This window comes from Conger conger, chromosome 17, assembly GCF_963514075.1.
Source record: "Conger conger chromosome 17, fConCon1.1, whole genome shotgun sequence".
Taxonomy (NCBI): domain Eukaryota; kingdom Metazoa; phylum Chordata; class Actinopteri; order Anguilliformes; family Congridae; genus Conger; species Conger conger.
In genome coordinates this window covers 3,552,744-3,573,529 of record NC_083776.1, presented here as the reverse complement: position 1 = coordinate 3,573,529, position 20,786 = coordinate 3,552,744, and the positions used below count along the sequence as shown (strand labels likewise).

General features: G+C 50.9%; 1 protein-coding gene across 14 annotated transcripts in view; it reads left to right on the top strand.

The window, feature by feature from the left end:
• Positions 1–16,007, top strand: part of LOC133116226 (probable ubiquitin carboxyl-terminal hydrolase FAF-X) — a 57,901-nt gene extending 41,894 nt beyond the window's left edge. For 7 of the 14 annotated variants that reach the window (XM_061225581.1, XM_061225589.1, XM_061225588.1 and 4 more), the window contains 19 exons: positions 36–182; positions 318–464; positions 1,199–1,406; positions 2,145–2,365; positions 2,915–3,105; positions 3,595–3,768; positions 3,857–3,998; positions 4,131–4,893; positions 6,206–6,329; positions 6,417–6,642; positions 7,168–7,297; positions 7,916–8,101; positions 8,455–8,675; positions 9,733–9,821; positions 10,224–10,380; positions 10,496–10,708; positions 11,942–12,049; positions 14,215–14,310; positions 15,269–16,007. In XM_061225581.1, the coding sequence (XP_061081565.1) occupies positions 36–182; positions 318–464; positions 1,199–1,406; positions 2,145–2,365; positions 2,915–3,105; positions 3,595–3,768; positions 3,857–3,998; positions 4,131–4,893; positions 6,206–6,329; positions 6,417–6,642; positions 7,168–7,297; positions 7,916–8,101; positions 8,455–8,675; positions 9,733–9,821; positions 10,224–10,380; positions 10,496–10,708; positions 11,942–12,049; positions 14,215–14,310; positions 15,269–15,406 (3,681 nt within the window). In that variant the 3' untranslated portion in view covers positions 15,407–16,007. The remainder of the gene's footprint in view (positions 1–35; positions 183–317; positions 465–1,198; positions 1,407–2,144; positions 2,366–2,914; positions 3,106–3,594; positions 3,769–3,856; positions 3,999–4,130; positions 4,894–6,205; positions 6,330–6,416; positions 6,643–7,167; positions 7,298–7,915; positions 8,102–8,454; positions 8,676–9,732; positions 9,822–10,223; positions 10,381–10,495; positions 10,709–11,941; positions 12,050–14,214; positions 14,311–15,268) is intronic. The other 7 variants (XM_061225593.1, XM_061225587.1, XM_061225582.1 and 4 more) reach the window with 3 other exon arrangements.
• Positions 16,008–20,786: the final 4,779 nt, after the last annotated feature.

Here is a 20,786-nt window from a genome sequence, read left to right as displayed (position 1 = left end):
GACATCTTTTCTTTGTGCCCCCCCCCCCCCCCCAGAGCACTGCTAAGGAGAGGGCCAAGCACGCTGGGGACTACTTCACCTTGTTGAGGCACTTGCTGAACTACGCGTACAACAGCAACATCAACCTGCCCAACGCCGAGGTTCTCCTCAACAACGAGATCGACTGGCTGAAGAGGATCAGGGTAGGCAGAGTCGCGTCTCCACTCCATCAGCCCGCTGGGCTGTGATCTGTCCTCCCGAGCGGCGCTGCCCGCTGCGGTGAAGGAGCTCCAGCGGGTTTTATTTCGACTCTTTAACGTCCCCGTGTCCCTTGTCAGGATGAGGTGAAGAGGACGGGCGAGACTGGCGTGGAGGAGACCATTCTCGAGGGGCACCTGGGCGTCACGAAGGAGCTCCTGGCCTTCCAGACCCCCGAGAAGAAGTACTGCATCGGCTGTGAAAAGGGCGGTGCCAACCTCATCAAGGTGAGCAGCCGGTAGGGCGGCACGTGGTGCAGTGCTTGGGGTACATAACTGGGACCCGCAAGGTTGGTGGTTCAGTCCCCATTGTAGCCACAATAACATCTGCAGCGTTGTTGGGCCCTTGAGCAAGGCCCTTGACCCCACATTGCTCCAGGGGGGATTGTCCCCTGCTTCGTCTAATCAATAGTAAGCCGCTTTGGATAAAAGTGTCAATTAAATAACGTGTAATGTAATGAACACACTGAGCTCCTGTGTGCTGGAGCATTTCGGTTGTAGGATTGCTAACAAATGAAATCCAAAGTGTGACATAGTGCATTTCTTGGAGATGCTCGAGTGGGCTACTTGACCTGAATCACTAAGTTGCCAGCTGTAAATGGTAAATGGCAGGCATTTATATAGCGCCTTTCTCCAAAGCGCTGTACAATTGATGCTTCTCCATTCACCCATTCATACCGACACTCACACACTGACGGCGATTGGCTGCCATGCAAGGCCCCGACCAGCTCGTCAGGAGCATTAGGTGTCTTGCTCAGGGACACTTCGACACAGCCCGGGCGGGGGATCGAACCGGCACTCCTCCGACTGCCAGACGACTGAGCCATGTCGCCCCCTGAGTCATGTCGCCAGCTGTGTAAAATGCATCCTGAAACTGCTAGCTTTGTGAGCCCTTCAGTGGAGATGGATAATGCAAATAATAGACTGCCTCAGAATTGATGCTTTTTTCCCTCCCTCTCCAGGAGCTGATAGACGACTTCATCTTCCCGGCCTCCAACGTGTACCTGCAGTACATGAAGAGCGGGGAGTTCCCGGGGGAGCAGGCCATCCCGGTGTGCGGCACCCCCGCCACCATCAACGCCGGCTTCGAGCTGCTGGTGGCGCTGGCCGTGGGCTGCGTCAGGAACCTCAAGCAGATCGTCGACACGCTCACCGACATGTACTACTTAGGTATGCGCGGCCTGTGAGCCCCTTACCCCCGTGTGACTCCACCGGAGTCCATCGTCGGTGCTGCTGCTGGTGGATCCACTCGCGATGGTGTTGTTGCCGTGCTGTAGGTCAGTCTCGTGACAGATTTACTGACGGCCTCTACGTGCTGTGTTGTAGGTCAGTCCTGTGACGGATTTACTGACAGGTGTCGTTGAAAGGTCCCTACATGCTGTGCTTTTGGTCAGCCTCGTGACAGATTTACTGACGGTCTCTACGTGCTGTAGTGTCGGTCAGCCTCGTGACAGATTTACTGACGGTCTCTACGTGCTGTAGTGTCGGTCAGTCTCATGACAGATTTACTGATGGGCATTGCTGCCCGGTCTCTACGTGCTGTACTGTCTCTCAGTGTCGTGACAGATTTACTGGCGGTCTCTACGTGCTGTAGTGTCGGTCAGCCTCGTGACAGATTTACTGACGGTCTCTACTTGCTGTAGTGTCGGTCAGCCTCGTGACAGATTTACTGACGGTCTCTACTTGCTGTAGTGTCGGTCAGCCTCGTGACAGATTTACTGACGGTCTCTACGCGCTGTAGTGTCGGTCAGCCTCGTGACAGATTTACTGACGGGCATTGCTGCCCGGTCTGTACGTGCTGTACTGTCGGTCAGTCTCATGACAGATTTACTGACGGGCATTGCTGCCCGGTCTCTATGTGCTGTACTGTCTCTCAGTGTCGTGACCGGTTCTCCCGCTCGGTCGCAGGTTGCGAGGCGCTCACGGAGTGGGAGTACTTGCCGCCCGTCGGGCCGCGGCCCACGAAGGGCTTCGTGGGCCTGAAGAACGCGGGGGCCACCTGCTACATGAACTCGGTCATCCAGCAGCTGTACATGATCCCGCCCATCCGCAACGGCATCCTGGCCATCGAGGGCACGGGCAGCGACGTGGACGACGACATGTCCGGGGACGAGAAGCAGGACAACGAGGTGCGTGCGCGGCCGCGTCCGTGTTCTCCTTTAGCAGAAGGGGCCAAAACGGACCCTCCACCAGGCAAGGATGCCCGGGACCAGGGGGCGGCAGCCCTGGTCCTGGAGAGCCGCAGGGTGCCGCTGGCTTTTGTTTTCCCCTTAAAATAAGCAACCGATTCAGACCCAAGAAACAAGGTGATATGAGTTAACTGTGTAATCAACTGCTATCATTGAGCGACTAAGTACTGAGTAACAACAAAAGCCAGCGCACCCTGAGGCTCTCCAGGACCAGGGTTGCCCACCCTTGGTGTAGGGCATCCTTGCCTTGTGTCCGTTTTGCCCCTTTTGTTAAAGGAGAACATTTTGCTAAGGAAGAACACATCACACTCAGGATTCAGTGACTGGCAAGTCATTTAGGCCTAGCATAGTAGGCTCAGCCTAGAGTTGAGGGCACTGATCTGATCATCTTCTTACTCTATGGGAGAAAGTGTGTCCCTGCCTGGTTTGATTGTCATGTATGTGGTGTTGGGCGGAAAGTTAAGTGCGGTGGCCTTTTCCCCCAAACAGAGCAACGTGGATCCTCGGGACGAGGTGTTCAGCTATCACCCTCAGTTCGAGGACAAGTCCTCCCTCACCAAATCGGAGGACAGGAAGGAGTACAACATCGGGGTGCTGCGCCACCTGCAGGTCATCTTCGGACACCTGGCCGCCTCCCGGCTGCAGTACTACGTGCCCCGCGGGTTCTGGAAGCAGTTCCGGTAAGTTCCGTCATCGTTTCCTTCATGCTGGGGCTTAAAACCCAGTGCTCTAACCCCCCCCCCCCCCCAAGTCATGTTAAACCGCCTCTCGGTGCTGTGGGCTGTGGTCTCTAAAGAGAGTTGGGGGTCTTGGGTGGTCTGTAGCAAGAGTGGTTGTTAAGGTAAATGACTGGGACACGGGCAAGGTCGGTGGTTTTAATCCCGGTGTGGCCACAATAAGATCCGCACAGCCGTTGGGCCCTTGAGCAAGGCCCTTGACCCTGCATTGCTCCAGGGGAGGATTGTCTCCTGCTTAGTCTAATCAACTGTAGGTCGCTTTGGATAAAAGCGTCAGCCAGATGGCATGTGATGTGATGTGATGTGATGTGATGTGATGTGATGTGATGTGATGTGATGTGATGTGATTTGATGTGACGTGACGTGACGTGACGTGACGTGACGTGACGTGACGTGACGTGACGTGACGTGACGTGATGTCTCCCTGCGCAGGTTGTGGGGCGAGCCGGTGAACCTGCGGGAGCAGCACGACGCTCTGGAGTTCTTCAACTCCCTGGTGGACAGCCTGGACGAGGCCCTGAAGGCCCTGGGCCACCCCGCCATGCTCAGCAAGGTGCTCGGGGGCTCGTTCGCCGACCAGAAGATCTGCCAGGGCTGCCCTCATCGGTAAGGAACGGGTTAGAGGACGGTCTCCAGTGTGTTCACCTGCGTCTCCGTGGCGTCAGTGGCCATGACGTGAAATTGTGTCTTTTAGGTATGAGTGTGAGGAGTCCTTCACGACGCTGAATGTAGATATTAGGAACCATCAGAACCTCCTGGACTCGATGGAGCAGTACGTGAAGGGAGACCTCCTGGAGGGCGCCAATGCCTACCACTGTGAGAAGTGCAACAAAAAGGTACATGAGTTTGATGCAAGTTCCATTACCTCTTGCTTGAAATGACCTCCATTTTGTTTCAGAATCGTAGGCGAGCCGTGTTGTCCAGTTTCCCGGGTCCCTTGCGTGTAACGGATGCCGTGTTCCCCGCAGGTGGACACCGTGAAGCGGCTCCTGATCAAGAAGCTGCCGCCCGTCCTGGCCATCCAGCTCAAGCGCTTCGACTACGACTGGGAGCGCGAGTGCGCCATCAAGTTCAACGACTACTTCGAGTTCCCGCGCGAGCTGGACATGGAGCCGTACACGGTGGCGGGCGTGGCCAAGCTGGAGGGCGACGACGTCAGCCCGGAGAGCCAGGTGATCCAGACGGACGCGCCCACGGAGGCCCCCGCCGCCGACGCCCCCGGCAGCTCCAAGTACCGGCTGGCGGGCGTGCTGGTGCACAGTGGCCAGGCCAGCGGCGGCCACTACTACTCCTACATCGTCCAGCGCGACGGCGGCGACGGGGAGCGCAACCGCTGGTACAAGTTCGACGACGGCGACGTGACCGAGTGCAAGATGGACGACGACGAGGAGATGAAGAACCAGTGCTTCGGCGGCGAGTACATGGGCGAGGTGTTCGACCACATGATGAAGCGCATGTCCTACCGCCGGCAGAAGCGCTGGTGGAACGCCTACATCCTCTTCTACGAGCGCATGGACGCCACGGACAGGGACGGCGAGCTGGTCAAGTACATCTCCGAGCTGGCGCTCGCCGGCAAGCTGCGCCCGGTCAAGATGCCGGCCGCCATCGAGTGCAGCGTGCGCAAGCAGAACGTCCAGTTCATGCACAGCCGCATGCAGTACAGCCTGGAATATTTCCAGTTTATTAAGAAACTCCTGACCTGTAACAGTGTCTATTTAAACCCCCCTCCAGGTACGCATTCTCATACCTGCCGGGGCGCTTCCATAACATGGTTATTTTGGGGGGGGGTTTTTAATTTTTATTTTTTTGGTCTTGCGCCGCTGATTTTTTTTTGCTTTTACGCCTTTTTGCGCGATATTACCCTGGGTTGAGTTTTGTTTGTCACCAGTGCATTAGGCAGGTTGTAAATGCTTACCTTATCGAGCAGAAGTGGATGCAGTCTATTGAGTCAGGGGTTCTCAGTCACCCTGATCTTTGAGGCTCATTTTTTCACCTGAAAATTCTGAACCTCAGGCTCAAGAAGATGTGTGGTGCGGTAACCGCAATAGAGCACTTTATTTAATCTGTTTGCGTTCCAAGGACAAGCTGTAGACCCTGCAGCCCTCCTGGAGCAGGGCTGGAAACCCCTGCTCGACAGAATGTTTAGATATTTCTGAGTAATTTTATTGGGTCAGTGTGGTCAGTTAACGTCAGTAGAAGAGGTGGGGCCACCCATTGGGCCAGGATATATCGACGAAAGGCATTATGCTGAACTGATTTGTTGGCAGAGATGTTATTCTTCCATACGATATTGCATATGAATCATCATTTAAAATGAGAGGGAGAGGGAGGGGGAGGGGGGTGGGATTTCCAGGGTGGCGCATCTGATGGAGGTTTCTGTGCGTCTGTGTTCACCCACTAGCTGGTTTAATAGATGAAGTGAGCTGGCTCGTGAAGCTGTTACTCATGTCTGCTTTCCTTAGAATGTCTGTATAAGCATGGGGTAAGTGTCTTACACGCTGGTAGAGCTGTTGTACTTTCTTAGTTATCACTTGCATTATTTTCCTACTGCAGTAGGCTTTGGTTCTTTCCCATTTCGATCTGCATGCTAGACCTGTTCTGCCTCGTCCTCAGTGGAGAGAGGGGGGATAGGGAACCGAACAGCATCACAGGCTAGATCTGTGCTGCTGGAAATCTGCATCTGCCCCTGCACTGGAGCTTAATATGCACCAGTGTGTTATTAAGGAAGTTGAGAGTGTGTGCGTGTGCGTGTCCATGTGCGTGCGTGCAGTTCAGTATTGTTGTGCATATTCCCATCGTGGGGAAAATGTATCATCATCATAGTCTTAATTGTTGTGAAACGGCATGTCCTTGGCATATTTTTAATCTGATTAAGTACTAGCTCATATTGCGTTCTCGTTCTCTACATCTTGCACCACAGCGAGAAGGTCACTGCAGTAATGGTCCCCTTCGCAGAAGTACTGCGATCTGTGTTTTCTTCTCATGGTCTGCATCTCAAAAACTTCACCCTTCATTAAATTCTGCCTATTTCTGGTTCAATTAGGACAAGATCATCTTTTGCCGGAAGCAGAAGAAATAGCTATGATTAGTATACAGCTTGCTGCTAGATTCCTGTTTAGCACAGGATTCCACACAAAGAAACTGGTGCGTGGCCCCGCCAGTGACTGGTGAGTACCGCGGGGTTCTGCTCTCTCCAGTCGGCTGTGTGGTCAGCTACGCGCCCGGTGCAAAAACGCTCCGTTTTCCCCCTGCAGGTATGACGCCCTGTGCATCCTGCTTCGCCACAGCAAGAATGTACGCTACTGGTTTGCACACAACGTCCTGTTCGCCTACACCAACCGCTTCTCCGAGTACCTGCTGGAGTGCCCCAGCGCGGAGGTGCGCGGGGCCTTCGCCAAGCTCATCGTCTTCATCGCGCACTTCTCCCTGCAGGACGGGCCCTGCCCTTCGCCCGCCGCCTCTCCGGGACCGTCCACTCAGGTGCGCCCCCCGAATCACCCGCACACAGCCAGTGTGATTTTAATCACCCGCACATAGCTGCTGTGATTTTAATCACCCGCACACAACCAGTGTGATTTTAATCACCCGCACACAACCAGTGTGATTTTAATCACCCGCACACAACCAGTGTGATTTTAATCACCCGCACACAACCAGTGTGATTTTAATCACCCGCACACAGCCGGTGTGATTTTAATCACCCTCACACAGCCGGTGTGATTTTAATCACCCTCACACAGCCGGTGTGATTTTAATCACCCGCACATAGCTGGTGTGATTTTAATCACCCGCACACAGCCGGTGTGAATGTAATTTTCCGCACACAGCTGTGTGATTTCAACAATCCATAAACCAGTGTGATTTTAATCATCTGCACACAACCCGTGTCATTTTAATCTTCCGCATACAGCGAGTTTGATTATAATCACCTGTAAAATAAAAAAAGTGTGATTTGAATGGCCCACACACAACCAGTGTGATTGTAACCCTTTTCTCCTGTGGCAGGCCTGTGACAATCTGAGCCTGAGTGACCACCTGCTGAGGGCGGTGCTGAACCTGCTGCGGAGGGAGGTGTCCGAGCACGGCCGGCACCTGCAGCAGTACTTCAACCTCTTCGTCATGTACGCCAATCTGGGTGAGCACCGGCACGCAGCCCCACGCTGCTCCTCCCGCCGGGAGGGAGCCCGACCTGGGCAGCCTACAGGCGAGTGCCCTGGTCCTCACTCCTGGTCCTGGAGAGCTGCAGGGTGTGCTGGGTCTTTTTTAAATTTTTTTATTATTTCCCCATTTTCATATCAGCGACCAATTCAGACCCAATTCAAACCAGGCAAGTTAACTGTGTAATTGACTGCTTTAATTGATCAATGAAGTGCTGAGTAACAACAAAAGCCAGCACACCCTGCGGCTCTCCAGGACCAGGAGTGAGGACCACTCACTTGACTGCTTGAGCGCTTGACTGGGACCCAGACGGTTGATGGTGGTTCAAACCCTATAAGATCAGTCCAACCGTTGAGCCTCTTAACCACACATTACTCCACAGGGGCATTGGCCCCTGCTTTGTCAAAATGGTAAATGGACTTGGGGGTTAGGTGTCTTGCTCAGGAACACTTTGACTTTGGGGGATCGAACCGGCAACCTTCTGACTGCCAGACAACCATTCTTACCTCCCGAGTCTAATCAACTGTAAGTCGCCTTGGCTAACAGCGTGAGCTGCAGTGTAATGTAATCTAAACTGGGCCTCCCTGTGCTCCAGGCGTGCCGGAGAAGACCCAGCTGCTGAAGCTGAGTGTGCCGGCCACGTTCATGCTGGTGGCCCTGGACGAGGGCCCCGGGCCCCCAATCAAGTACCAGTATGCTGAGCTGGGCAAGCTGTACGCTGTGGTCTCTCAGCTGGTGCGCTGTTGCGATGTATCATCGCGCATGCAGTCTTCGATTAACGGTGAGTCCTTGCTCTTTTTTTTCGTCTTTTGCGTTCAAGGGTTTGTCTTCGGTGGTGACGTTCGCTGTGAGAAAGTGTAGATGCGTTGCCCCGACACCAAAGTGCGAGTTCCCTCCATGAAAGCTGCCCGCTGCCCAATGAAGACCTTCATCCTTGCTCAGGACCCAGTGACTGACCAATCGGCCGTCCCCGTACGCACGCCGTGCGGGCGTGGCCTGGGGCTGAGGGCATGTCAGATGGACGAGAACAGTAAACGACTCTACAGTGCAGACCCATCCGTCCCGTACGCGGGACGTTGCGACGATTTGTCAAAGTGCAGCGGCCCCTCTGATTGGTCCCTCGTCTCCCCGCAGGTAATCCGCCTCTTCCGAACCCGTACGGCGACTCCAACCTGCCGCAGCCCATCGTGCCCCTGCAGCAGCTGGTGGCGGAGATCCTGTTCGTGCGCACCAGCTACGTGAAGAAGATCATCGAGGACTGCAGCAGCTCGGAGGAGACCGTCAAGCTGCTGCGCTTCAGCTGCTGGGAGAACCCGCAGTTCTCCTCCACCGTGCTCAGCGAGCTCCTCTGGCAGGTCAGCCGCCCGCTAGCCCCTCTCCCTGGAGGGGCACGGCCCTGTGTGTCACCTGCTCTGACCTCAGTCTGTGTGCGGTACAGCCCTGTATAAGACCTGCTCTGACCTCAGTCTGTGGGGTACAGCCCTGTATAAGACCTGCTCTGACCTCAGTCTGTGGGGCACGGCCCTGTGTGTCACCTGCTCTGACCTCAGTCTGTGTGAGGCACAGCCCTGTATAAGACCTGCCCTGACCTCAGTCTGTGGGGCACAGCCCTGTGTAAGACCTGCCCTGACCTCAGTCTGTGGGGCACAGCCCTGTATATGACCTGCCCTGACCTCAGTCTGTGGGGCACAGCCCTGTATAAGACCTGCCCTGACCTCAGTCTGTGGGGCACAGCCCTGTATATGACCTGCTCTGACCTCAGTCTGTGGGGCACAGCCCTGTATAAGACCTGCTCTGACCTCAGTCTGTGGGGCACAGCCCTGTATATGACCTGCTCTGACCTCAGTCTGTGGGGCACAGCCCTGTATATGACCTGCTCTGACCTCAGTCTGTGGGGCACAGCCCTGTATAAGACCTGCTCTGACCTCAGTCTGTGGGGCACAGCCCTGTATATGACCTGCTCTGCCCTCAGTCTGTGGGGCACAGCCCTGTATAAGACCTGGTCTGACCTCAGTCTGTGGGGCACAGCCCTGTATAAGACCTGGTCTGACCTCAGTCTGTGGGGCACAGCCCTGTATATGACCTGCTCTGACCTCAGTCTGTGGGGCACAGCCCTGTATAAGACCTGCTCTGACCTCAGTCTGTGGGGCACAGCCCTGCTCTGACCTGCTCTGACCTCAGTCTGTGTGGGGTACAGCCCTGTATAAGACCTGTTCTGACCTCAGTCTGTGTGGGGTACAGCCCTGTATAAGACCTGTTCTGACCTCAGTCTGTGGGGCACAGCCCTGTATAAGACCTGTACTGGGTGGGTTACAGTCCTGTAAAAGACGTGCTGTGATCTAGTGACGGTCAGTAATGTAAAGAAGAGCTGGGTGAATGTGCGCTGATCGTGGTCTGGCTCCTGATTCCCAGGTGGCGTACTCGTACACGTACGAGCTGCGGCCGTACCTCGACCTGCTGCTGCAGATTCTGCTCATCGAGGACTCCTGGCAGACCCACAGGTGAGCCCGGCATCCTGCACCTGGGACACACACCCGCTCATTTAAATACCCACCTCTGCCTGTGAGCATGAGACACAGACCCGCTAACGCTAATTTAAATGCCCACCTCTGCCTGTAAGCATGAGCCACACTGAGACACAAACCCGCTAACGCTTATTTAAATACCCACCTCTGCCTGTGAGCATGAGCCACAGACCCGCTAACGCTAATTTAAATACCCACCTCTGCCAGTGAGCATGAGCCACAGACCCGCTAACGCTAATTTAAATACCCACCTCTTCCTGTGAGCATGACCCACACTGAGACACAAACCCGCTAACGCTTATTTAAATGCCCATCTCTGCATGTAAGCATGAGCCAAAGAAACGGCAAACGCTAATTTAAATGCCCGCCTCTTTCCAGGATCCACAATGTGCTGAAGGGCATCCCGGACGACCGGGACGGGCTGTTCGACACCATCCAGCGCTCCAAAAACCACTATCAGAAGCGGGCGTACCAGTGCATAAAGTGCATGGTGGCGCTCTTCAGCAACTGCTCCGTGGCCTACCAGATCCTGCAGGTACCGTGGCCAATGCGAGACGGGCGCGCGGCGCCTTGTTTTCCCCCGGCGCGGTGCCCTGTTTTCCCCCGGCGCGGCACGCAGGCGGTTCACGGCGCCCTGTGTGTTTCGACAGAGTAACGGGGACCTGAAGAGGAAGTGGACCTGGGCGGTGGAGTGGCTGGGGGACGAGCTGGAGCGCCGGCCCTACACGGGGAACCCCCAGTACACCTACAACAACTGGTCGCCCCCGGTGCAGAGCAACGAGACCTCCAACGGCTACTTCCTGGAGCGCTCGCACAGCGCCCGCATGACCCTGGCCAAGGCCTGCGAGCTGTGTCCTGAGGAGGTACTCTCCCCGCTGACCGCTAACCGCTAGCCGGGCACTTCACCACATAGCCAACCGCTAACCGCTAGCCAGGCACTTCACCACATAGCCAACCGCTAACCGCTAGCCAGGCACTTCACCACATAGCCACACACACTTTACACCAGCGACCTGCCACGCCACGCTAGCGCCTTCCATGTTGGTTTTGTGATGTCATAGTCTGAGAGACGGAAAGCTGGAGGAATTTCAGCGACTGCAGCGTTTGCGTAGAAATTTGACTTCAATTATGTTCTTCTGTGCTGCTATTGATTTTTTTCTTCTTTTTTTTTCTGGTAAAAGATTTTTTTGTTTTGCTTTCCTTTTGATAAAGTGGAAAGTATTTTCTTTTTAAATGATTTAAAAACACTAAATTGATTGTCCATATTAATTTAAAGAGATGGCATCCCTGTTTCTATTTGATTCGATGTGCCTGTATTTGTGCATATTTATAATTAAGAGCTGTCCATCACTTCGTATTAGTTTATACATCTAGAAACCCTTAACTGTGATGCAAGAGAACATGCACCACTGGCATTCTGTATCTCAATGGTCTTAATTTACTCACATTTATGGCTATGGATAACTGAAAATGTGTTTTAAATGTGAAATGACTCTTTAAGGTCGCAGACATATGAAATTAGATTTAATCTGTTGATTTATGATTTTAAAAAAGCATTTGCTTTTTTTGTCGGAATACTTACCTTTTTGAAGTAATTGGAACACTTCCTGTTACTCTAATGTGATGCTCTCAGTTTGTAGATTCTCCTTATTTTTTCTAGATAGTGTTCAAGCAGACTTTAAATTACCTTCATTTACTATAGGTAGGGCTTTGAGTTTTCGATACATTTATTTCAATACATAATTTTTTGGCTGCTTTTAAGCCCCCCTTTGAAATGAATGATTACGTTAATTTATTTTAACATTGACAAATTGCTTGTACATCAAGCTTCTAGAAAGCTGTTCTGTCTTGTTTGTATATAATTTCCCTTGATTTTTATCGACTGCCTGCTTTTTTCATTTGCTGGATAGGCAGACGGTCAATTAAAAATACTGTATGAATATGCTGTGTTTGCAAGCTGATTAATTGGTATTCGATGGCAGACTCAAAAAGTAACTGAAAGAGAAAAAAAAGAAAAAAGTACTGCACTCCAGAACTTGCATCGTTGATTGACACTTGTTTATATGCTTTAATATTAACTGCCGTTTCAAAAATAGTGTCACTTAACGAAGCACGAGGCGGCGTCAGAGGAAGACGCCACGCGGAAATCGTCCTCGCCACAGCGGCTTTTGCCCGGGGAAGGGACAGGACCGCAGAAGCACACTGTAAGACCTGTGTCCCAGGAGCATCGTCTCCTCTGTCGCACTGTAAGATGTGTCCCTGGAGAACAGTCTCCTCTGTCGCACTGTAAGATGTGTCCCTGGAGAACAGTCTCCTCTGTCGCACTGTAAGATGTGTCCCTGGGGAACAGTCCTCTGTCGCACTGTAAGATGTGTCCCTGGAGAACAGTCTCCTCTGTCGCACTGTAAGATGTGTCCCTGGAGAACAGTTTCCTCTGTCGCACTGTAAGATGTGTCCCTGGAGAACAGTCTCCTCTGTCGCACTGTAAGATGTGTCCCTGGGGAACAGTCCTCTGTCGCACTGTAAGATGTGTCCCTGGAGAACAGTCTCCTCTGTCGCACTGTAAGATGTGTCCCTGGAGAACAGTTTCCTCTGTCGCACTGTAAGATGTGTCCCTGGAGAACAGTCTCCTCTGTCGCACTGTAAGATGTGTCCCTGGGGAACAGTCCTCTGTCGCACTGTAAGATGTGTCCCTGGAGAACAGTCTCCTCTGTCGCACTGTAAGATGTGTCCCTGGGGAACAGTCCTCTGTCGCACTGTAAGATGTGTCCCTGGGGAACAGTCTCCTCTGTCGCACTGTAAGATGTGTCCCTGGGGAACAGTCCTCTGTCGCACTGTAAGATGTGTCCCTGGGGAACAGTCCTCTATCGCACTGTAAGATGTGTCCCTGGGGAACAGTCTCCTCTGTCGCACTGTAAGATGTGTCCCTGGAGAACAGTCTCCTCTGTCGCACTGTAAGATGTGTCCCTGGAGAACAGTCTCCTCTGTCGCACTGTAAGATGTGTCCCTGGAGAACAGTCTCCTCTGTTTGCCATCTCCACATTCTCCCGTGTTCACAGGGCATGGCATAGCTGTGACTAACTCTGCACTTTCATCTCTTTGTGTTCAGCCCAAGCAGGGTCTCCCCCTCACACATCACTGTCCCTGTGCCCCCTGTAGCCCCCAGACAGATTCCCATTTGGACAGCCATCGAAAACTCTAAGCCTTGGCTATAGTCTTTGAGAATATTTATTATATTATATGAATTTATGCCCCGTTTCCTGAAATATTTCACGTTTGTGGTTGGAGAACAGTGTTAATGGTAGAGTGGAACAGGTTAGTTCATGTCTGATGGAACTTCAGAGGACTGGGATGATTCCTGAGCATTTAAGCTGATTTGATCCGAAGCTGTGCTGTAATTTATTAAAAAAAACAAAATGGGCTCCTTCTGTTCAATTGTATTTTTGTCCCATTATCTCACACATTGAGAATGGCATAATTTTTGTGGGAAAATGGTCGCACATTTATTTTATTCTTTCTGGCACTGGTCATTGTTTTCACATGTAGAATAATATCATCAACCTTCATTTGGGTTAAAAACATTTTCATAACCATTCATACATCTTTTTTTTTAAGTTTTGTCGCAATGTCTCAGCCCAGAATGGTTGCCTGGACATTGGACGACAGTAGTAGCATCGTAGTCTACCCATGTGCTGCAGTCCACCTTTAACACTGTACTGCCAGCGTCTACAGAGCCTAGCCCAGTCCTGCATGTTTCTTCAACATATTTACAGCCATCTACAGTCTCAGTTGGTCTCATCTTTTTTTACATGCGTTTTAAGAACGCCGTTTTCCATTTTGACGCTGTCTTGTGGTTATCTGAATGCGATGGACAGCATTTGTCTTGTTGATATTTTATGTACTTTCCTCGCTATCTGGCAAAGGTCACATGTAGTGACCTGATCATATGTACACCTTATGACAGCCCAAAACTAGTCACCTGAATTGCAGATGGACAGTGCAGTCAGTATGTGTCTGTGTCTGTCTGTCTGTCTCCCACTTGCTGGTCAAATGTACTGCAGGTATCATGAACTCCCCCGTTTTCTTTTACGTCAATGTTTTTCCTTTCTGTAATGAAATGCATATGCTGTTTGGGTCACTCATTTGACCCAAATCAGATCAGATTGGGCGTTCTCGTACAGGATGTTGTGGAGATCAGATTGGGCGTTCTCGTATAGGATGTTGTGGAGATCAGATTGGGCGTTCTCGTATAGGATGTTGTGGAGATCAGATTGGGCGTTCTCGTATAGGAAGAGCAGGATGTGTAGATGTGCCCCACAGCGTTGTGACGGACTCGGGGGGGGCTAACGTGTTCTGCTCTGTGTCCCAGGAGCCTGATGACCAGGAAGCTCCTGAGGACCAAGACTCGTCTCCCCCCGAAGACACAAGTCTCTACCCCCACCCCCCAGCCACACAGTTTCAGCAGGTAACCCCCAGACTTCAGACCCTGTCTCTCACAGGGAGCTGTGTCACTCCTGTAAGTGCCCTGTCGACTCGTGTGAGTGCATTGTCGACGCGTGTGCGTGTGTGCGTGTGTGCGTGTGCGTGTGCGTGTGCGTGTGCGTGTGCGTGTGTGTGTGTGTGTGTGTGTGTGTGTGTGTGTGTGTGTGTGTGTGTGTGTGTGTGTGTGTGTCCGCACTATGAAGTCATATATGAGCAGTATTGACTCTTAACCCCTATATGTGCATTATTGAGTAGTGTATGTGCATTATTGAGTCCTGTGTTCATGGCTCTCTCTCCCTCTCTCTCCCCCTCCCTCCCTCTCTCTCTCTCCCTCCCTCCCTCTCTCTCTCTCTCTCCCCCCCTCTCTCTCCTTCTCTCTATCTCCCTCTCTCTCTCCATCCCTCTCCCTCTCTCCCTCTCTCCCCCTCTCTCTCCCTCTCTCCCTCCTTCTCTCTCCCTCTCTCTCTCCCTCTCCCTCCCTCCCTCTCCGTCTCTCTCCCTCCCTCTCCCTCTCTCTCTCCCTCTCCCTCTCTCTCTCCCTCCCCCTCTCCCTCTCTCTCTCTCCCTCTCTCTCCCTCCCCCTCTCCCTCTCTCTCTCCCTCTCCCTCTCCCTCTCTCCCTCCTTCTCTCTCCCTCTCTCTCTCTCCCTCTCCGTCTCTCTTCCTCCCTCTCCGTCTCTCCCTCCCTCTCCGTCTCTCTCTCCCTCCCTCTCTCTCTCTCCCTCTCCCTCTCCCTCTCCCTCTCTCCCCCCCTCCCTCCCTCTCTCCCTCTCTCCCCCCCTCCCTCCCTCTCTCCCTCTCTCCCCCTCCCTCCCTCTCTCCCCCTCCCTCCCTCTCTCCCTCTCCCCCTTCCCCTCTCCCTCTCCCCCTCCCTCTCCCTCTCCCCCTTCCCCTCTCCCTCTCCCTCCCTCTCTTCCCCTCTCCCTCTCCCTCCCTCTCCAGCAGAATAACCACCCGCACGGGCAGCCGTACACGGGCCCCGCAGCACAACACATGAACAACCCCCCGCGCCCGGGCCAACGAGCACAAGAGAACTGGGAGGGCACTGAGGAGGTGGCGCCCGCCCAGCCGAAGGAGTGACGCGCCTCGCCCCTGTGCTCCTCCTCCTCCTCCTCCTCCTCTTCCTCCTCCACACCTCCGAGGCGCCCCACTGAGACACTTGACCCATGAGTGCGAGACCTGGCCTTACAGCTCTGTGCCTCTCTGCGGGCCCTCCTGTTCATAGTTCCACTTTGTATTTAACGCAGAGTGGAGAGTCTAGTCACTGCCTGCCCCTGCGGTGCGCTGACACCCCCCCCCCCCCCCCGGTACGCTGTTCTGAAGCGGGCTCCACGCCCCTGCCCGAACGGCGCAGGTGTGCGTGGTCACTCACCGTCTCCCCCGCTCGCCCCCCGTCAGCGCCACCACTCGCCCAGCGCCGCTTTCCGAAAACAAAAGGACAGAGGGAGGGGAGGGGGGGGAGGGGAGGGGAGGGGTGGAAACCTTAATATTTAAGAAAAAGGAAAGATACCCTGTTTTGCTTTATGGTCCGTGAGCAGCCGTGGGGTTTGGCGTGTTTGGCTTTGTTCAGCTCCTTGGGAGGGTTATAACGTTGCCCGTGTCGAGCACTCAAACCACAAACCGTGCCACTTGAACTTTCCACCTGGAGTTGTTTTTTTTTTTTTCTGCGCGTGTGTGTGTGTGTGTGTTGGGGGGGGGGGGGGGCGGGGGGGGGGCGGGGGGTATTGGAAATAGCTGGGTTAACGTTCTGACATTTGATTGATGTGGAAAGTGATGATGTTACATTGTTCTCGACCTCTCATTGCCTTTCTCACACTGGTATTAATTCAGCCATTTTGAAGCTCTAGTTTGTACGCTGAAACATTTAGCACGGCTTCACGCCAGACTAGTGTAGCCCAGATATATGATCATAACACGACCACAGCTCAATTCACAGCTTTTTTTTTGCCGTGGGGGCGTTGTAGATTTTTTTCATCTTTCAGTTTTCTCTCAGCACAGCATTTGCGACATTAGAAACCGACATGACAAGTAGCTTTTCAGTTGTGCACATATTCCTCGTGTTTGGCGTTCGGGCAGTCTGTTTCGGTGGGACAGTTTTCCGGGATGAGGATATTTTGGAGAGTGAGAAGTGATATATGCAACACTTTTGCTATGCGCAGGCGCCGGGGGCATAGCGGACCGGACTGGGTGTGCGCGCGCGCTCTGCTCCCGTGGGCAGACGAGCCGCGAGACGACCGCTGGAACACCGCTCTGTTACCGCGTGTCGGCCTGCGGTCTCCACGCGGGGCAGGCACGGGTTTAGCACTCTTCATTCTGCGGGATTAGTCAAATATAAAAGCAGGGTTGTATCATAAAATAACTGCTGGTTAGTCATGTTGCAACTGTTAAAGGTCTTGCTAAGTACAGCATCATTCTTTAGGATTTAAAGGAAAATGGGTAAATACTGTATTTAATTGGTAACTTGAATGTGTTTGTTTTTTGTTTTTTTTTTCCTCCTGGAATTTTTGTCTGAAATACCAAATACCCCTTGCAAAAGATACGAATCAGCTCACCATATTATATTTAAATATTTTGCCGGTTTATTTTATAGAAATTATTTTGCTGAATTTCTCGAAGTAGAATTTGATTTAAGAGGAACATTTTTGTCCTTGTGTTATTTTTAAAGAGGATATTGACTGTACAGAGTTCTTCACCCTCTTTTGGCCATGGTGTGACCAATTCTGGAGCTCCAGTCGCAATGTGAACTTTCACTTTGTGAGGTTATTTTGTGCACAGAAATATAACGTTAAAAAAAGAGCATTGCGCCCCTTAGCAAGAATAAAGAAAATGGAATCTTCACACTGCAACTGTCTCATATTTTATTTATGGTACATTGTAAATACTTTGTGCACGTAAAGAAACAAAATAAACGTAACGGATTATCGAAAACAAGGAGCAGCAGATCCAGGGGAAAGCGGAGACTTACACAGTGTGCTGAAGACGTCGTTTGAAAGGAAAAAAAAAACAATACAAAAAAAAAAAAAATACCGTGGATTTGCCGAGGATTAGCCGGAACAAGTATGCCAAACGAAAAACCAGTGGCCTATATAGACGTGGTTTTCCCTTTCCGCGATGTGGAAGCCTGAGGATTCTACTGCCCGGAGCAAAGCATTCTGGGAGAAGAGGAGGGTGAGCTGGCGCGGCCGTCTGGGAGCCCCAGGGGCGCGTAGCTTCCACGTCCAGGGCTTTGTACAGAGACTGTTCCCCGCTCCCTACCCACAATGCACTGCAGGCGATCTCCCTCACATTCTTCCGTCAGGGGACAGAAATGCCTCGATGTTTTAGCCTGTAAGGTCTTATCATTTTCCCCTTCCCTTTTTCTTTTTGTTTTGTTTTTTTTGTTTTGTTTTTTTCTTACTGTTAATTGGATCAGATGATTGCCTTCAGACTTTTGTTTGTTTTAAATATTCTACAGCTTTTTTTTTTTTTTGTGAAAAATGCATGGATGATAAAATCCCTTGATCTGCCTTAGAGCACTGTACAAACCCAGCACACTGTAAAATTATACTTTAAAAATGAAAATAAATAGTATTTGAATTATTCCTATGCTCTTCCACTGCTTCCCCTGGCTGTTATCCATGCCCCGCCTCTTCCTCCCGCTGGCCCCGCCCCTTTCTCCCGCCCCGCAGGGTTAAGTTGTCCTGGATGCTTTTTCTAAGCAGGAGATTTACACACGATTTATTCTCTCAGAGGACAAGAGCAGCTTAGCCACAGATCATGCCACACTGGCTGTTTGCTGTGTGTGTGTGTGTGTGTGTGTGTGTCTGTGTGTGTGTCTGTGTGTGTGTCTGTGTGTGTGTCTGTGTCTGTGTCTGTGTCTGTGTCTGTGTCTGTACGTGTGCTTATGTCTTCATTGCAGGCACATCTGTTCTGACCTGTTAACACACACAATTTAACAATACAGTCAAAAATATTCCACGAGTATGTTTGTGTACGTCAATACTACGCCGCACGGCTATCAGAGCCATGTTCATGGCTGTTGTGTGGGATATCAGCCCCTGCGCTGAGAATTATTTTTAAGCCATTTTTGGCCCTGATCCTTTTTATCTGTGGATTGAGGTTGCTTTCATTCTAGTGTGGTAGCAGAAAGTTTAAACATACAGTATTGTGCAAAAGTCTTAGGCACCTGTATAACATTCTGTACAGATAACATTCTTTAAAAAATTATTAAATGAAAGGTCCTAAATAATAATACATTTTACATGACATTTTAGTAATTTGGCAGAATAGTTAAAAACTGAATCAAATCAATATTTTCTGTGCCTGGCCTTCGGCATTAAAAGTGCATCACTTCTCTGAGATGGCCAACGCTGTCCTGCAGTTCTATAAGACAATCAGCAGAGGTTGTTCCAAGCATGTTGGAGAACTTCTGCATAGTTCTTCTGCAGACTTTGGTTGCCTACTTACTTCTGATCTCAGACACCCTTGATCAAGTTTTTATGCAAAAAGTAGTCCCTTGCTTACAGTAATTCAAATTTAATCCAAAAATGTCTCTGCCAAATTTAACCTTTTGGAAAATGAATATTTGGAAATCTCAAATGTGTTCTTTTATACTAACACACAACAAAAAAAGAAATAATAAAGTCTTGGGTGCCTAAGACTTTTGCACAGTACTGTAATTCACTTCATTTAGTCGTTAAGGCAGCTCTTCAGCAAGACGAGATACTCATGTATGGGACACGGTGGTGGAGAGGATCTAAAATATACTGCATATCTAGCTACAGCTGATTAGACTAAGCAGGGGCCAATCCCCCCTGGAGCAATTTGGGGTTCAGGGCCTTGATCAAGGGCCCAACAGCTGCAGAAATCGTATTGTAGCTACACCAGGGATTGAACCACCTGCCGTGCAGGTCCCAGTCAAACATCTTAGCCAGGACGCTTCAGGCTGCCTCCACTTCTGCAAACTTTACCTTGATTAGCTCTGGAGAGCTTAATTTATTCTCATGACCAATAACTATTAAGTCAATACTATCTGACTAATAGATGGATCTCATAGAAATGTTATTCGATGCTTATTATAATTTCTATATGTACATAACAGCACATTGCAACAAATTAAATTATACAGTACCTCATTATATATGGTGAAAACATCGCCTCGCATTGCGCACCAGTGACCCCTGCTGGTCCATCTGGCACTCGCAGGTCTGTGTGCAGAGCTGAATATCAGGTGTGTTCCCTGGACTCTTTCAGTGTGGTGTGATGAGAAACCGAGGAGAGCAGGCGGTTTGTCTGAACGCTGCTCGAATGATAGGGTTGTGCCAATGCGTACTTAAAAATGCTATTGGTGTGAAAGGATGGCAGAGAGTAGTTTGGGTACAGGACTGGGACACGCAAGGCCGGTGGTTCTAATCCCGGTGTAGCCACAATAAGATCCGCACAGATGTTGGGCCCTTGAACAAGGCCCTTAACCCTGCATTGCTCCGGGGGGGGGGCGGGGGCGGGGGGCGGGCTCCTGCTTAGTCTAATCAACTGTATGTCACTTTGGATAAAACTGTCAGCCAAATAGCATGTAATGCATATAATATGCCCCTGTAGTTCATTTAGAAGTCTTCCATGTTCCAGTACAAGTGGGTCGGGTTTGGAAAGTGGAAACGCAATCCCATCAAGACAGTTTTTTCCCCCAACCATTGCCTTTTTCCCGTGTGTAAAAGTTTCCTTTTTAACCTACATGCATTTAGCACACACTCCAGTGTTACACTATTTTACATTACATCCTTTTATGCAGCAAAGTGTGTATTAAAGCAATTCATATTTTGTTCCTCCTGGTAATTAAATCTTAAGCTTTGTGTAGTTCCCTGACCAAAGTATTCTGTTAGTAATGCCGCAGGGAAATGTGCTTGGCTCATAAATCGAATAACCATAAATATTATCGACATATCCAGTAGCTTATGCAGGTGCAGGGCAGCAAACCAACATTGAACAAGCAAATGACCACCAACAATATTGCTCCTTGCAATGAATTATTACTAGCCAGAAACAATGTGTGCCATGATTGAACCTAGGTATACATGTCGGTAGAACATGCGAGTTAAAAACGCTGATTATGTTGTTTTCTGTTGAGTAATGATTCACTGATTTATGGAGCATAATATAAATATTTAGACTTTATTACCTTTTTCTAATAAACAAAAATGTTTGAGTCTGCAAACCTCCCCCAGTTTCTCACCATTACTTTTATCACCTGCATTTACAGTCTGTGAGACAATTGGGACAGTTATGGATCGGTCCATCTCGAGCCAACCAACACTTACTGCTGCACTGTGAAGTTCACAATGAACATGTTAAATACATACATATGCTCAGTGAGCAATTTATTAGGTAGACCTGTACACCAGCTTGCTAATGCAAATATTTAATCAGCCCAAACATGTAGCAGCAATTCATGCACAAAAGCATGCAGATGTGGTCAAAAGGTTCG